This window comes from Filicampus tigris, chromosome 11 (genome assembly GCF_054856515.1).
Source record: "Filicampus tigris isolate MCC_2025a chromosome 11, RoL_Ftig_1.0, whole genome shotgun sequence".
Taxonomy (NCBI): Eukaryota; Metazoa; Chordata; class Actinopteri; order Syngnathiformes; family Syngnathidae; genus Filicampus; species Filicampus tigris.
Genome location: NC_141227.1, coordinates 13,433,788 through 13,447,809, shown reverse-complemented (window position 1 = coordinate 13,447,809; position 14,022 = coordinate 13,433,788). Strand labels below are relative to the sequence as shown.

Genomic DNA, 14,022 nt, shown 5'->3' with positions numbered 1-14,022 from the left:
AGTGATTAGCCATATCAGACCATTACATCATAAGTGTGAGGCAGCAAGGATACGAAGAAGACAATTATTCTATTAGCCTAGAAAATACATAGTGAATATTTTGCAACTATGCAGCTTGACTAAAAAGAACTGATTGCTTAAGATATCTGAACACAAATGAAGGTCAAAGTCAACTAACAGCCAGCACACTTGAAACTACAGTGTACTTATATGCAGTGGTCATGTCATAAAAACTCATTCATTCCCAGAGGTGTTTATGTACTTTAAGAACCCAGACATTCAATCCCAGGTACGTATATCTGTCTTTTACATTTTTTCACAAGGGAGGGAAAAGGAGGATAAGAAAAGGGCTGGCATTATTAAGTACACCAACAAGCTGTAATGTAGGGTTTCCAAAATGCTTTCAAGTAAGCATTTCAATCAAAAACCTATTTTCCAAGAAATTGTGGATATTCTTTTTTGATGATCAACACACGAGCCAAGTGAGCTTACACCATTTTATTTCATATAAAACAAAAATTGATCCGTGACTAATTTTGGGAAACCCTGCTCTTATAACCAATCCACCCACTCCAAAAATCTAAAACTTTAGAAAACACACATCAAGGCAAACACACTGGAGAGCTACACCTGAAAAGCACATTGTCAGGTATACATCCATTGCGAAATTACATCAAGTTGTTCAAAGTGATAATGTAGACTCTTTTATGATGAGCACGTACAGCTTCTTTGTGTAATCTAATTTTATCTGTGTGCACTAAATCAGACAATAAGATTACGTATATCACCTTTCAATTCAACGGTCTAAATAGTAGACACTCACTAGTCTGGCAGTATACACATTTGGCAGTATACACATTTCATTAATGTTAATAAAAAAGTTGCCTACAAGCAATGAGAAAAGCATATACTTCCAAAACTAAACAGGGATGTGTCAGCCTAAGTCAGTCAAAATAACTGTATTATAATAGTGTCAATCTTACGTAAGTAGGTATTAAAAGAAGAAAGCCAAGGGTGTATTTTAGTCTAAAACGGTTCATTGCTTTCTCCTGACACGCCTGGAAATCAAGAAGGAACAGGCCTCTTGCTGCAGGAAGAACCGCTGCAGGGCTTGCGTGAGACTGAGTGCTGGCATCACAGACGCTACCTGTCAAAGTGCTGAAGTCTAAGCAAAATTGTCTGGTTCTTCCCAGGCACTCTTGTCTTAAATCCAAGTATTATCAAATTTACGACTTTTGTAGGAAATTACACCCAAAAATACTGGATTATGAAAAACAATCCAGGAACCACTATGCACCAAAATTAAATTACTTCACGATGTTTGCAGAGAGGCGGTGAGGCAGTTATTGAGCTCAGCTAAATACATAAACCTCTTGTGAACCTGGCGAGGTGATTATGGCAACAGAAGCAACACAACCATGTTGAACATATTGCTATTGTGGAAACTCTATTTTTAACAAATGGTTTAGTTAATATTTCTTGTCGCCTGGTACCTCACAAATAGGATGATCTAAATTAATATACTTGTTGCGTTTAACATAATACAAGCAAGTGGTATTACAGCCATCGCTATCAATCATCAAACACTCTCTGTGATTTTAGTAAACCGGGTAAAAGCAAAGTTAGTAAATTTTTTGTGCATACTTTTTTATACAGACACCATAATTCAAATTTATGCAAGTTTAAAATATATTAATAATCCAATGCAAGACAGAAGGTGCCAGGAGGACTGAGGGATAAGACACATTATTATTATATTAACACCTGGATTCCTGGCATGTGCACCCACACATTAAGTGGGTGCACTCTCTGCGGATCAATGATTCTCTGAAAACTCAGCCAGGAACATGAGCTCATCGCAAAGGACTCCGATCCAATTTGATGTGACACCAAAATACAAATGCTTGGATATGCATAGGTACAAATGTTGTACTCTATGAAAACAAAACAGTGTTGCTTTGCGTAAGACTGTCTTACATGACCGCATCATGACAGACTGTAACCCTCATCTGAGTTATTATGCATAAAAATTGACCGTGACCATATTCAAATGTATATGTACTTGTAAAACCTTAGTAGAATTCATCATTAACAAATCATTGCATCATAGCTGACGCAAAGACATCTCAACACAACAGCTGCAGCTGTAACAAAGCATGAATAGTGACAATGTTCGTAAGGAAGGAACAATCTGATCACCAAAAAATGATCAATGAACTGGCCATACGATGATCATACTGACCTGAAAGTGCAGTATTATGGTCCAGATCAATCCCAAAGTCAGTTTGGGATTTCCATCTGTGATGTCATCATTTCTGATATTTACAAGTTTGACCTAGAAATGAAAAGACACATTGTCTAAATATATATGGCAGTTTTATATAATACAATTGTTCATTACCTTTTTGTGTGTAATGTATTATTATTTTTTAAATGTGCGTCTGGAGTTAACAATTTGACTACATTGTTCCATTTGTCCACAAGATGGCACAATTGTCACTGATGCAAGAAAACATGCTACTATAATAAAAGGACCGCTGACTGAAGCATCAGACAGAAAGCACAATCATGGTTGAATAACGCTGCAATCCTGAAACATTTATCCATCAATTCCAGCCAATAAAGGCGTCGAAAAGGATTTCATTTTGACAAAACTTTAGGATGAATGTGGACTGTGAACGAGACAATAGAACGTCTCCAATGTGCACATCTATGACTCCTTTGTTTGGCGCCTGGGCGTCACATGTGGCAACAGCTGAGGCAGCCTGCGCTCACATTATCACACTCTGATATTGGTGGGGGAAGGGAGGCCAATCAAACCCCTCCAAAACCCACTGAAGGGATTTGAAAACCCACTGATGGGATTTGAAGGCAGTGCTCCTTGAGGGCTCGCAATTAGCAGCCGTTACTGCAATTGAGGTTTTATTGAGGAAAACATATAAAGCCTCCAGTCCAATGTATGCCAGCTGGGCGATGTGATGTGAAATTCATGAGCATGGATGGGCGAATGCATCCAAGTATTGCTGTATTCTTACCAGTTTAGCATGCTACCATTCTTAATTTTCCACACATGATTATTAAAGATACAGTGTTATTTACCTATGTCTATATCTATATCTGGATATGGCAATGAATGAGCATGTTCAGAAAGTCAGTGACTACAGTTATGGTGTATTTACAACATCCAAATACTTTTGAGCAGCTAAAGACGGAAATGCTCTGCATGAAAATGCTGTAATTTCTAAATGGTTATCGCTATAAATAATAACTGAATATCCTCACTATAAACTAATTTGGATTTTTTTTTTATTTCAAACCCATTGTGGTGGTGTATGATAATTAGACTTACTTACTTCTAGATCTAATTATTGTATTAGTATAATGACAAAATGCAAAGGACAAGTAATCTATTTAATAGTTCAATCACATTGACAGCTGCTAAGACATAAATGTTAATTTTGGTATAAAAGTAATACTTTTGTTATTCCACAGCAAACTAGCACATCTGCCTCAAAGTTCTGAGGTTCTAGTTTGGAATCTCAGCTCTGGCATTTGTGCAGGCGTCTGTGCATGTTCTGATCTTTTGCTCCGAGTACTCTGGCTACCCCCCACATTCCAAAATCATGCACATTATGTTCATTGAAGACTCTAAATTGCCCATAGGTGTGAATGTGAGTGTGAATAGTTGTCTGTCTAAACTGTCTGGATATGCATTTCATGAGCAACCAGTCAAAAGCGCTCCCCGCCTCTCTTCCTAGGTTAACTAGGATACAAATGCCCATCCCTAGTTTAAATGAAAAAGGAAGATCCATTTGTCATCTCCGTCGAAAGAGTGTTTGTACATTGAGTAGGAATGATTCATACCTGTCGTCTTTTTAAATAATCCAGTGCTATCTGTACATTCTGGAGCCTGTGGAAACGCATCCTTCCTCTCTCCCGGGGCTGTGGATAAGAGGACATAAGAAAAGCGATCAGGTTGGGTTCAGTATCAGTGGACCAAAAAGGAATAATAAAAGTTTAGTCACATGTAAGATACAGGGCGTGCTTCTGCTATTTTACTCACTAATCCGGTTCGATCACAGTTAAGGATAATAACATTTTCCCCCAAGTCCACTTCTTAATAACATGCTCTGAATGTGTAAATGATCTTGCCGGTAGCTTTATTCAATACGGGGATGCTTTTCTCCAAGTCACTGTCCAATTTCTTGCACAAATGCTCACTGACGTTCAGGTACCAACCACACAGCAATAGGGAAGGAAATGGAAAATGCAATCAAGTTAGGATGCAGCAGCGGGAAAAACACACGGTGCTGCATTCAAACGCTCTAAGCAGCAGCATTTGAAATCATTCACTTGTGAAGTTGTCATACAGTAGAAAGAGAGATGGAAAATAGCAGAATACCAAAAGCAGAAGATGAAAAATTGTCGTGAAATTAGGGAAATATGTCTTCTTTTCGCCAAATGTCCTCTTCATATATAAATATAATTGTAGCACAAAAGTGTATCATCAATCATCTGTTCCACAGGTGTCAAACTCAAGGCAGATGTGGCCTGCAACAGCATTTTATGTGGCCCGCAAAGGCAAATCATGTATCAACTTGATGTTTTTTGCAAATTTTAAAGATATAAGATATTGCAAATATTTTTGTTACCAATCCATCTTTACAATAAATGGAAAAATACTTGATCAAACAATTACTTACTGTCTTCTGATTTAAAAACTAGTTATCCATGAATTTGTTGTGTACTGTATATGTGATAATATAAGGTAGGAATGAGCAACTAGTGGCACGCGGGCCACCTGCGGCATTCAACCAAAATATGTGAATATATGAATTCGCAAATGCTGAACCATGAGTATGCAGGGATCAAGTGTACTTTGGAGTTGTAATATCACCATTCACCACTAGATGGCAGACATGGCTTAGTTGCACTTACACCGGAGCTACAATGTGAGTAGGCCTAATGATTTTTTTTATTTTTATTTTTTCGGATTTGGAATGATATGCGGGCGGCACGGTGGTCGACTGGTTAGCACGTCCGCCTCACAGTTCAGAGGTCGTGGGTTCGATCCCGGCTCCGGCCTCCCTGTGTGGAGTTTGCATGTTCTCCCCGTGCCTGCGTGGGTTTTCTCCGGGCACTCCGGTTTCCTCCCACATTCCAAAAACATGCATGGTAAGTTGATTGGACTGTCTAAATTGCCCCTAGGTGTGATTGTGAGCGCGGATGTTTGTCTCTGTGTGCCCTGCGATTGGCTGGCAACCAGTTCAGGGTGTCCCCCGCCTACTGCCCAAAGACAGCTGGGATAGGCTCCAGCACGCCCCGCGACCCTTGTGAGGAGAAGCGGTACAGATAATGGATGGATGGATGGAATGATATGCAATACAAACAGCAACTCAATAATATTAACATTTTGAGTGAGGTGATTTTTGTGAAGAAATACACAAAATGAGTTGGTTTGCTGTTCAGCAGTTTTGTGCTATCTTTCAATGGTAATTTTTATGCAAGAGGGCTCTTTGCACAGGTTAAAAAAAAACTGTATGTGTTTTTTTCTTTAGTTGTCTGCTTCAAACCCTTTGTTATTGGGTTAGGATAGTAGATCTTTTAAATATGCATTGAGAAATGTATTATGAAAAATGAAATATATAAAGAGCATGTGTTTTGCACATATATCTGGTAAGGAAATGCATGGTCCTATGTGGCCCCTAAGTAGCACTGAGGAAAAACTGTGGACCCCTCCAGCATTTAAGTTGCCCATCCCTCGTATAAGGGGATCATATATTTATATGGGCTCACAATCATAACGGTCCTCCGAGGTAAACCAAAACAACGATATGGCCTGTGACAAAAATGAGTTTGACACCCTTGTTCTAATCTGTTGATTATAAAACCTAACATGGCTAAACGGGGGAAATGCACTCTGATTTTGAAATACAAACCCCAATTTCAATGATACTGGGACGTTGTGCAAAACGTACATAAAAACAGCATACAATGATTTCCAAATCTATTTCTCAACCTATATTCAACTGAATACACTAAAAAGACAAGATATTTAGTGATGAACATTGTTATTTGGCAAATATTCTCTCATATTGAATTTGATGCTTGAGACAGGGGCAACAAAAGACTGGGGAATGCTCATAAAACACCTCGTTTGAAACATTCCACAAGTGAACAGGTTAACTGCAAACAGGTGAGTTTCATGATTAGATATAAAAGGAGCAACTTCGAATGGTTGTTGACAATTTAGGATGGGGCGAGGTCCACCAATTTATGAGCAACTGCGTAAGCGAGTAGTCCAGCAGTTTAAGAACAACGTTCCTCAAGACACATTTACCCGGAATTTAGGGATTTCATCACATACGGTCTTTAATATTGTTGAAATATTCAGATGATCTGAATAAATCTCTTAACGTAAGCGACAAGGCCGAAAACCAACGTCTGAACACTGAATGCCTGGGACCTTGGATCCCTCAGATGGCACTACATTAAAAAACGGGATCAGTGCTTAAAGCATATTGCCATGTGGGCTCTTGAACACTTCTGAAAACCATTGTCAGTTAACACAGTATGACACTAGATCTAAAAATGTGAGTTAAAGCTCTAAATGCAAAGCGAAAGCCAACGATCAACAACACTCAGAAATGCTGCCAGCTTCTCTGAGCCCAAGCTCATTTGAGACAGACTGACACAAAGTGAAAACGTGCTGTGGTCTGACATTGAGTCCACATTTCAAATAGTTTTGTGAAATTATGGATACTGAAATTATGGACGGCATGTTCTCAGGGCCAAAGAAGAAAGCGAGCGTTCAGATTGTTATCAGCACAAAGGGTTCGAGTTAGTTCCCATGGCATGGGTAACTCACATATGTGAAGGCACTTAATGCTGAAAGGTATAAACAGGTTTTGGAGCAACATAGGCTTCCACCCAAGCAATATCTTTTTCATGGAAGCCCCTGCTTATTTCAATAAGACAATGCCAAACTACATTCTGCATGTTTTAAACAGCTTGGCTTCGCAGTAAAAGAGTGTGGTTTGCAAGCAGTCCAGACCTGTCTCTCATTGAAAATGTGTGGCGTTTTATGACGCTGAAGTTGTTCATCAAGTAAGAATGGGAAATAATTGCAGCGACAAAGCTTCAACAATTTGTGTTCTCAATGCTTATTGCCCTTTGGAACATGTTGCCGGCATCAAATTCAAAATGAGTGAATATTTGTATATACTGTACAATTACGTTTATCAATTTGAACATAATGTTTCTTATTTGTGTAGTGTTGTCAAATAAATATAGTTTGAAAAGGACTTGAAGATCATTGCATTCTGTTTTAATTTAAATTTGACAAAATGTCCCAACTTGATGGGAATTGGGGTTTGTCCATCGAAATGAAGACAAATCATACAGTGAGACACTTGTGCAAAGTGGCCACAGCACACTGTCACGTTAGTTGGTTATGAGGGAGTGGGAGTGGGCAATCCACACGTACCCCCTCATCATCATCCAGCACGTCTCCATGCCGCTCAACTGCACATGCTTCTGTCCCACTCACCAACCGCAATGTCTTCAGGACATCGCGCTCCCTCGGCTTATCAGGCCAAAAGGCAACACATGGGAGAAGGAAGACGAGGGGGAGGAAGACAGACACAGCGGGCAAATCAAAGGAAGTCAGACAATAGACAGAAAAACCAAAGACCAGAGGAGACGAGGGGATAAAGAAGTAAAACAGCAAACTAGACTGCTGGAGCATGAAAGTTAGTCACAGTGGAAGAAACTAATAGGGTAATGTGGGGACATGGGAATACATGCCATTTGCAATAAAGCACATGATGACATGATGATTACAGATGGAATGTACAGTACTGCGTAAAGGTTTTCGGTCAACATTAGACGTTGTTTTAGTCAGAATTAAGTATTACGGCCACACATTTTTTTTAATTACAAATATGATATAGATGATTATTATATAACAATATAATGGTAATAGAATAATAATGAGGACATAATATTAAAGTCGTTCATGTAACTTGTATCGATTCTATTTATTGTTATGTCTTGACATATGTCAAAATGATTTCTCTTAAAAAGAGAGAGAAAGAGAGAAACAGAGAGTAAAAGGTTATTCAAACAAGCAAGCTGGCGGTGGCCTAAGACGTTGGCACAGGACTGTATGAATATTCTACTGACACGTTCAGAGGGGAATGGAACACTTGGTAACATGCAGCAGCAGCGGCAGCAGCAGAGTAAACAATGATTTTTCAAGATTTTGGCATGGCCAGTGGTCCTATGGAATGATTGATTGAAAAAAAGGAAGTGAGAGATGAGAACAAACGTCTTCTGTTGTCCTGCCTTGCCACTCAGTGTAGAAGGTAAGTGCTGCAGTATAAGGCAGGCAAATGACACGGGCCGTGTCAAATGTTATTTTAGTCTGTGCTGTGAGCTGCTAAAAATGAATGCCCGTAGTTTGGACACCCCCAAAATGAAACAAAATCAAGAATCGTTTGGAATTGGAATCAGAACCGGAAACGTTCAAATTCAATCGATGTCCAACCCTATGTTATGTTTTGCTCTCAGGCATTTGTACCTTTGGCAGTGAGTCCTACATTTCCTGTCCTACATAAATACTGTGCCGGACTGCTTCGTGATGACATTTAATATGCCAATTGGCTGTGCAAATGCCTCTGTTTCACATTACAGTCTAGAGTGCAACCAGTGTGAGAAACGAACAGAGTGTTAGGGAGGTAGACAAAGTGCGTAGCTTAAGTTAAAATTGGCTAGCGGTAATTCTGATTGGCTGCACATTGGCTGCATGGTGAGCAAAAAAGTACATTTAGAACCCTGGTTATTCCTATATCATGCTTTCGTTTCATAACACTCTTTATAATTAGTGAGTAATAAAGTCACTAAGGAAATTTAATAATGATTGTGATTACTCTTTGGCAGCAAAGTAATTGTAAACTCGTTTGAGCCAATGCTGAGTAAAATCTCACTTGATAGCTTTCCTCTGAAGAGCTCACGAGTGAGATCAACCGGTAACCGTTTAAAATAGAGCCAAATTCCAAACTGACTCACAAAAAAGGCCACTTCAAGTATCCCCCCTGAGCAGAATTGACTATAATAGATAAATAAGTAAATAACTGACTTTTGACCACTTGGGGGAGCAAAAAATAAATGAAAATTCCTCGGCACATACAGTAACCATCACCAAGCAAAAAGAAAAACAATGCTACAGCCATAAAATGCACTGCTATGAAACTTTGCAAAAACGTAGGTAGGGAATTACAGAGACAAATATGTATACTTGGTTGCTAGGTCATCAATGAGACATATCACTGATATTACATGTTGACCCTTAACTCAACTTAACAACATTTTTTCAGTGTCCAAAAATACTGATTAAATAATATAAATAATTACAGAAAAACAGACCTCAACATCAACACATTCAATCATACTAAAAAATCATGTGAACAGATTATAATAATAATAGAAATAAAAGTAAACAAAACAGCAACTTACCAGTTTGTCTCCAGACAAGACCTCAAGCAACGAGATCAAGTTATGTCCATCTCTCAAGTCTTCATACAGGTCATTTATATGCTTCCGTACCTAAGAGAACATGGTCAAAATACAAACAGGTTGGGATTAGCACAACAGAACAATTGGGATATTCTCCTCCCAGGCCCCCCTATATTTGGGAAGTGGAATTTAACTCCAAAACCATTCACAAATCAAAAACAGAAACTCTAGATTTGTTAACTGAAGTCATAATGAAGATAGAGAAGACAAGCTACTGTTTTCTCACCACATTGTGACATTTTGAGTGTTGCAGAAAGTGTTCACAATTTTAACAGACACTTAACAGATAATTAACTTATTCACTGCCAGACATTTTCAGACCCTCTTTTACCCTAATGTTTGAAAAAAATTGAAAAAAATATAAATATGTTCCTGAGACTGAATGGCTGGACTGTGAAAAGACAAGTAAATTTGTCAATGGCAGTGAATGAGTTAAGATCAAAGTTACTGGAGCCTTTCTGTTTCCGAAAGAGTTTCTAAACTGCCAGAAATATTACTCGAAACATAATAAACCATCAAAGCATGATCAAAAGTTAGTCATGCACTTGAGCCAGACCACTTGACAACTTCCAGGTCCTTCTCCTTCCGGGAGACATCTCTCTCTGTCCTTTGTGGCCTAAATAGCAAGCCTCGACAATCGGCCTCCTGCTGACCTGCTTTCACACAGGGCTTTCAACACTGTAATCCCACATACCAGCCACAGCTGTAGGGCCAAAATAGACCTGCACCCTGCACATGTTATTGGGTCAAACCAGCAGATTCCCAACTATTACTCAGCACTTCTGATTTGACATCAATGGGAGTTAGTTCTGAAATATTGAGTCTCGGAATGAAACATGTTTAACATTATAAAATACAAATATGTTGTTATAGTGTTGACTAAAACTTATTAATGGTGCTGCGGTACACTCTCCTGATATCATTGCAGGCAGCTCGGTTCAGTTCCCACTCATTGATGGTGTGAATGTGAGTATGAAAGGTCATATGTGCCAGTATTGACTGGCAACCCGTGCAGGGTGTTGTCTGCCTTTCGCCCAAAGTCAACTGGGATAGCCTATAGGACCAGCTCATCCAAAACCCCGAACAGGATACACAATATAGAAAAAGGATGGAGGTTAACTAAAGTTGGGCTGGTTCCAGTCAGTAAAACCTATTTGGTTTTGCTTTCATTAACAGAGGCAATTAGGGGTTGTTTACACAAGAGCGTTTTTAAATCCATCCATTCATTTTCATACACTTGTCCTCCTCATTAGTGTCATAGGTGAGCTATAGCCAATCGCAGTTGACTGGACGAGAAGCGGATACACCCGAGACTGGTCGCCAGCCAATTGCAGGACTGTTTGGTTTTTGTAATAATGTTGATGGCAAACATGGGTGTCCAGGAAGGTCTAAGCCGGTAAATTGCCTTTTTCTTTTTTTAAAGGATTGTCAAGACGCTATTCTCTTTAGCGACCTATTACAAGCCAGTAAACCATCAAAAATAAGTTGTATGGTAAAATGATGATATTGTTATCTTGTTTTAATGTTGTAGGTATTCTTTATCATGTGGAAGGTAGTGATCCACTTTAATAAATGAGATGAGGCATGCCAGTGCATGTTTTTCTGCTGTAGTGTTTTCTTAAATTACACACACACATGAAACATCACAGTACGCAACTCCAAACAAAAGACACCCTGGATGACTCGTGCCACGATTTCATAACATCTGGACATTAATCTTGTGCATGTCAGAGCCCATTAGAACTTGAAATAGTTATTTTATACAGACACTTCAACATAATTTAAAATTAGTGTCCCAAATTATAAGTATCTCAAATTAGCTACGTACCTTCATCAAATGCTGGTTTATCCATTTTGTGAACGTCTTCTTTTGCACTCTGTCCCTTTCATCTGAGGAAGAGAGGGGAAAAAACACATGGATCATCTTTTGTTTATTTTTCGGTTCATATTTACATTACAAGAGACAATTGGGTAACACAAAACTTTAATCAGTCAGCCCTCTTCTGCTCTGTTTGAGCCGTATTTTGTTGTACAGTGCTACAGTGGTCTTCTCATTGTTAACATGATTCTACATTACTGGAGATTTCCTATGTCTGTTTGGGTTCTCTTTTCTAAACACAAAATTATGCAAGGTTCATTGGGGACTAAACTGAGAAAGATTTTTGTTGGATGTGCTCAATTTTATTTCTTCAAGCGGGAGCACAAAATATAATAATCTGAATGCAGATACATTTCTTAAGTAGACTAAACATCTCCTTAAAAGGCTAATGCAGATCTGAATGCAGATACATTTCTTAAGTAGACCAAACATCTCCTTAAAAAATGTATCTGGATACAGCTGATTTACTTTGTGAAACCACCAATAAAATTGAGTACATTCAAGTTCAACATTCCATTTTTCGGTGTAGATTAAATTCCCTCTGTCAACAATGGAGGGATAACATTAATGATCAATTAGAGTAACTAGTTGTATTAAGTTCATTTTGTCTTCCTTGTTATCTATATTTTGATTGATTCATTCAGTCATTCGATTGCCTGTTATAAATGAATCAATCCAAATATAAATTACAGTAAGTGATTGATTGTAATGTTATTAATTCAACGTGATGGGAAAATCACTATTAATGTTGTTACTTGTTTCAGTACAAGTGTTGTATTAAAGAAGTTGCCATACACATAGTGGAATTGTAGGTGGGAAGTAGGCCATTGGCAATGTTAGACTCTTTCACTTCATGCCAATAATTAATAGGAACAGAACCAAAAGCTACCCTGGTATGTACAACCAATTTTTTTTGTCACACTTACTCCAAGACATCATGATTAAACTCAATTCCATACAATCAACCAGTTTCTTGATGATCACTTACAGGTTTCAAGCAATTCTTATGCTAAATCAAAATACACCATTTAGTGACATATATACACCGTCTCTGCTCAAACATACAAATAAAAGGAACAATCAATCTAACTGTCCCTACATTGAACGAATAGACAAATCAATAGACAGATCAAATATGGTCTGTTTAATAGTACATTCGAGATGTGTTTATCATTCAATAAAAGCAATAACGCATTATAAAACAGTAGCGTAATGTCGAGGGTTACCCTCAACTCAACAGTATGTAACGTTTTGTATAATGCAATGTATTATTGTCTACTGTTCAAATGTAAACAAAACTGTCAGAATTAAGTATTCATGTCACTTATCATTGACATGTAAAAAGACAGATAAAGTCAATTAATTGAAATGTGACACTTGGACCTGCAGTGTAAATTCATCCATAGAGACTAATGTGCTTGATTACCCAGGATCGTCTCACACGCAAGCCCTTTACTGCATGTGAAACCTCAAATTTTCCCCCACCTTGTTTCCATATCACTGTTCTGTATGCATAAGCGCTGATAACAAGGAAAGGGAGGGAGTTTTCCTAGCAATATAGTGCCTTCAGTGTGTGTAAAAATCAGAGACAGGTTATTATCATATGTACTATAACGGCCCTGATGCGACTCTTTTGCAGAATCACTGAATATTAGAGGAGGCTAATGTCAGCTGATTAGGCTCCACCTCAACGCACACCAGCACAGGATTCGCTCAGCAGCATATGGATGGATGGGAACATTGCAAATTCACACTGTGCCTGCTTATAAAAAAAAAAAAAAATCTCTCACCTCACATTCTGCTGCCATCCGCAGTTGCACAAAAGACATTGCATACAATATGAGTAACATTTGTTCCAATGAATTCAACGAAAAGGAAAAAATTGCATGACTCTCTGTGTGGATCACATGGTTCTCGTCCCAATAGCAACATGATCCCCACCAGGGACAAACATAGTATGTACATCAGGAGGGGAAAGGTGATGGGGTTTTTTTTCAAAGAAATTAAGTCTTACATCAGCATGCTCTTATCAGGTGTCCAACCCCGACACATTTCAAGCCTAAACCACATTCTGGATTAATTTAGCTTGTTCCACTCGCAACCGCTCTAAATTACAACCAATGACTGCCAAAAAGATCACACCCATTGATGATTACGTACTCAAGAGAACAAGAGCCAACCTCAACAACAGCATATTTAGCCTGTTGCTATACTACAAAACTGTGAATCATCACCTGATCACAACACATTCAACTCTAAAGAGCAAACAAAAAAATAAGTTCCAATCGTGGTTACATTAGCTCTTACTAAGCAGAAGCAAGTAGAGACATTGCTTCGCGCAGGAAAAATACTGACCCAAGCAACACATTAGAGTTACCAGGTGAGCCCTGAGTTCCCTCTCGGTTTCCAGCAGGTACTTCATCTTCTCTACCAGCTCCGTCAAGAGGACCGTCAAGAGGATCTTTCTTCTTCACTTACAAGCACGCCATGTGGCTAAGCAACTTGTGAAACAGCCTTGATTTTCTCCGTCTTCCTTCCATACCTAGCAGCGTCTGCATCACAAACGA

General features: G+C 38.6%; 1 protein-coding gene across 18 annotated transcripts in view; it reads right to left on the bottom strand.

Moving 5' to 3' along the window:
* The window catches only part of dst (dystonin), a 105,515-nt gene that overhangs the window by 72,244 nt on the left and 19,249 nt on the right, over positions 1–14,022 (bottom strand). For all 18 annotated transcript variants that reach the window (XM_086045244.1, XM_086045247.1, XM_086045253.1 and 15 more), the window contains 4 exons: positions 11,405–11,466; positions 9,517–9,606; positions 3,865–3,942; positions 2,243–2,335 (listed from right to left, as the gene is read on the bottom strand). In XM_086045244.1, the coding sequence (XP_085901370.1) occupies positions 2,243–2,335; positions 3,865–3,942; positions 9,517–9,606; positions 11,405–11,466 (323 nt within the window). The remainder of the gene's footprint in view (positions 1–2,242; positions 2,336–3,864; positions 3,943–9,516; positions 9,607–11,404; positions 11,467–14,022) is intronic.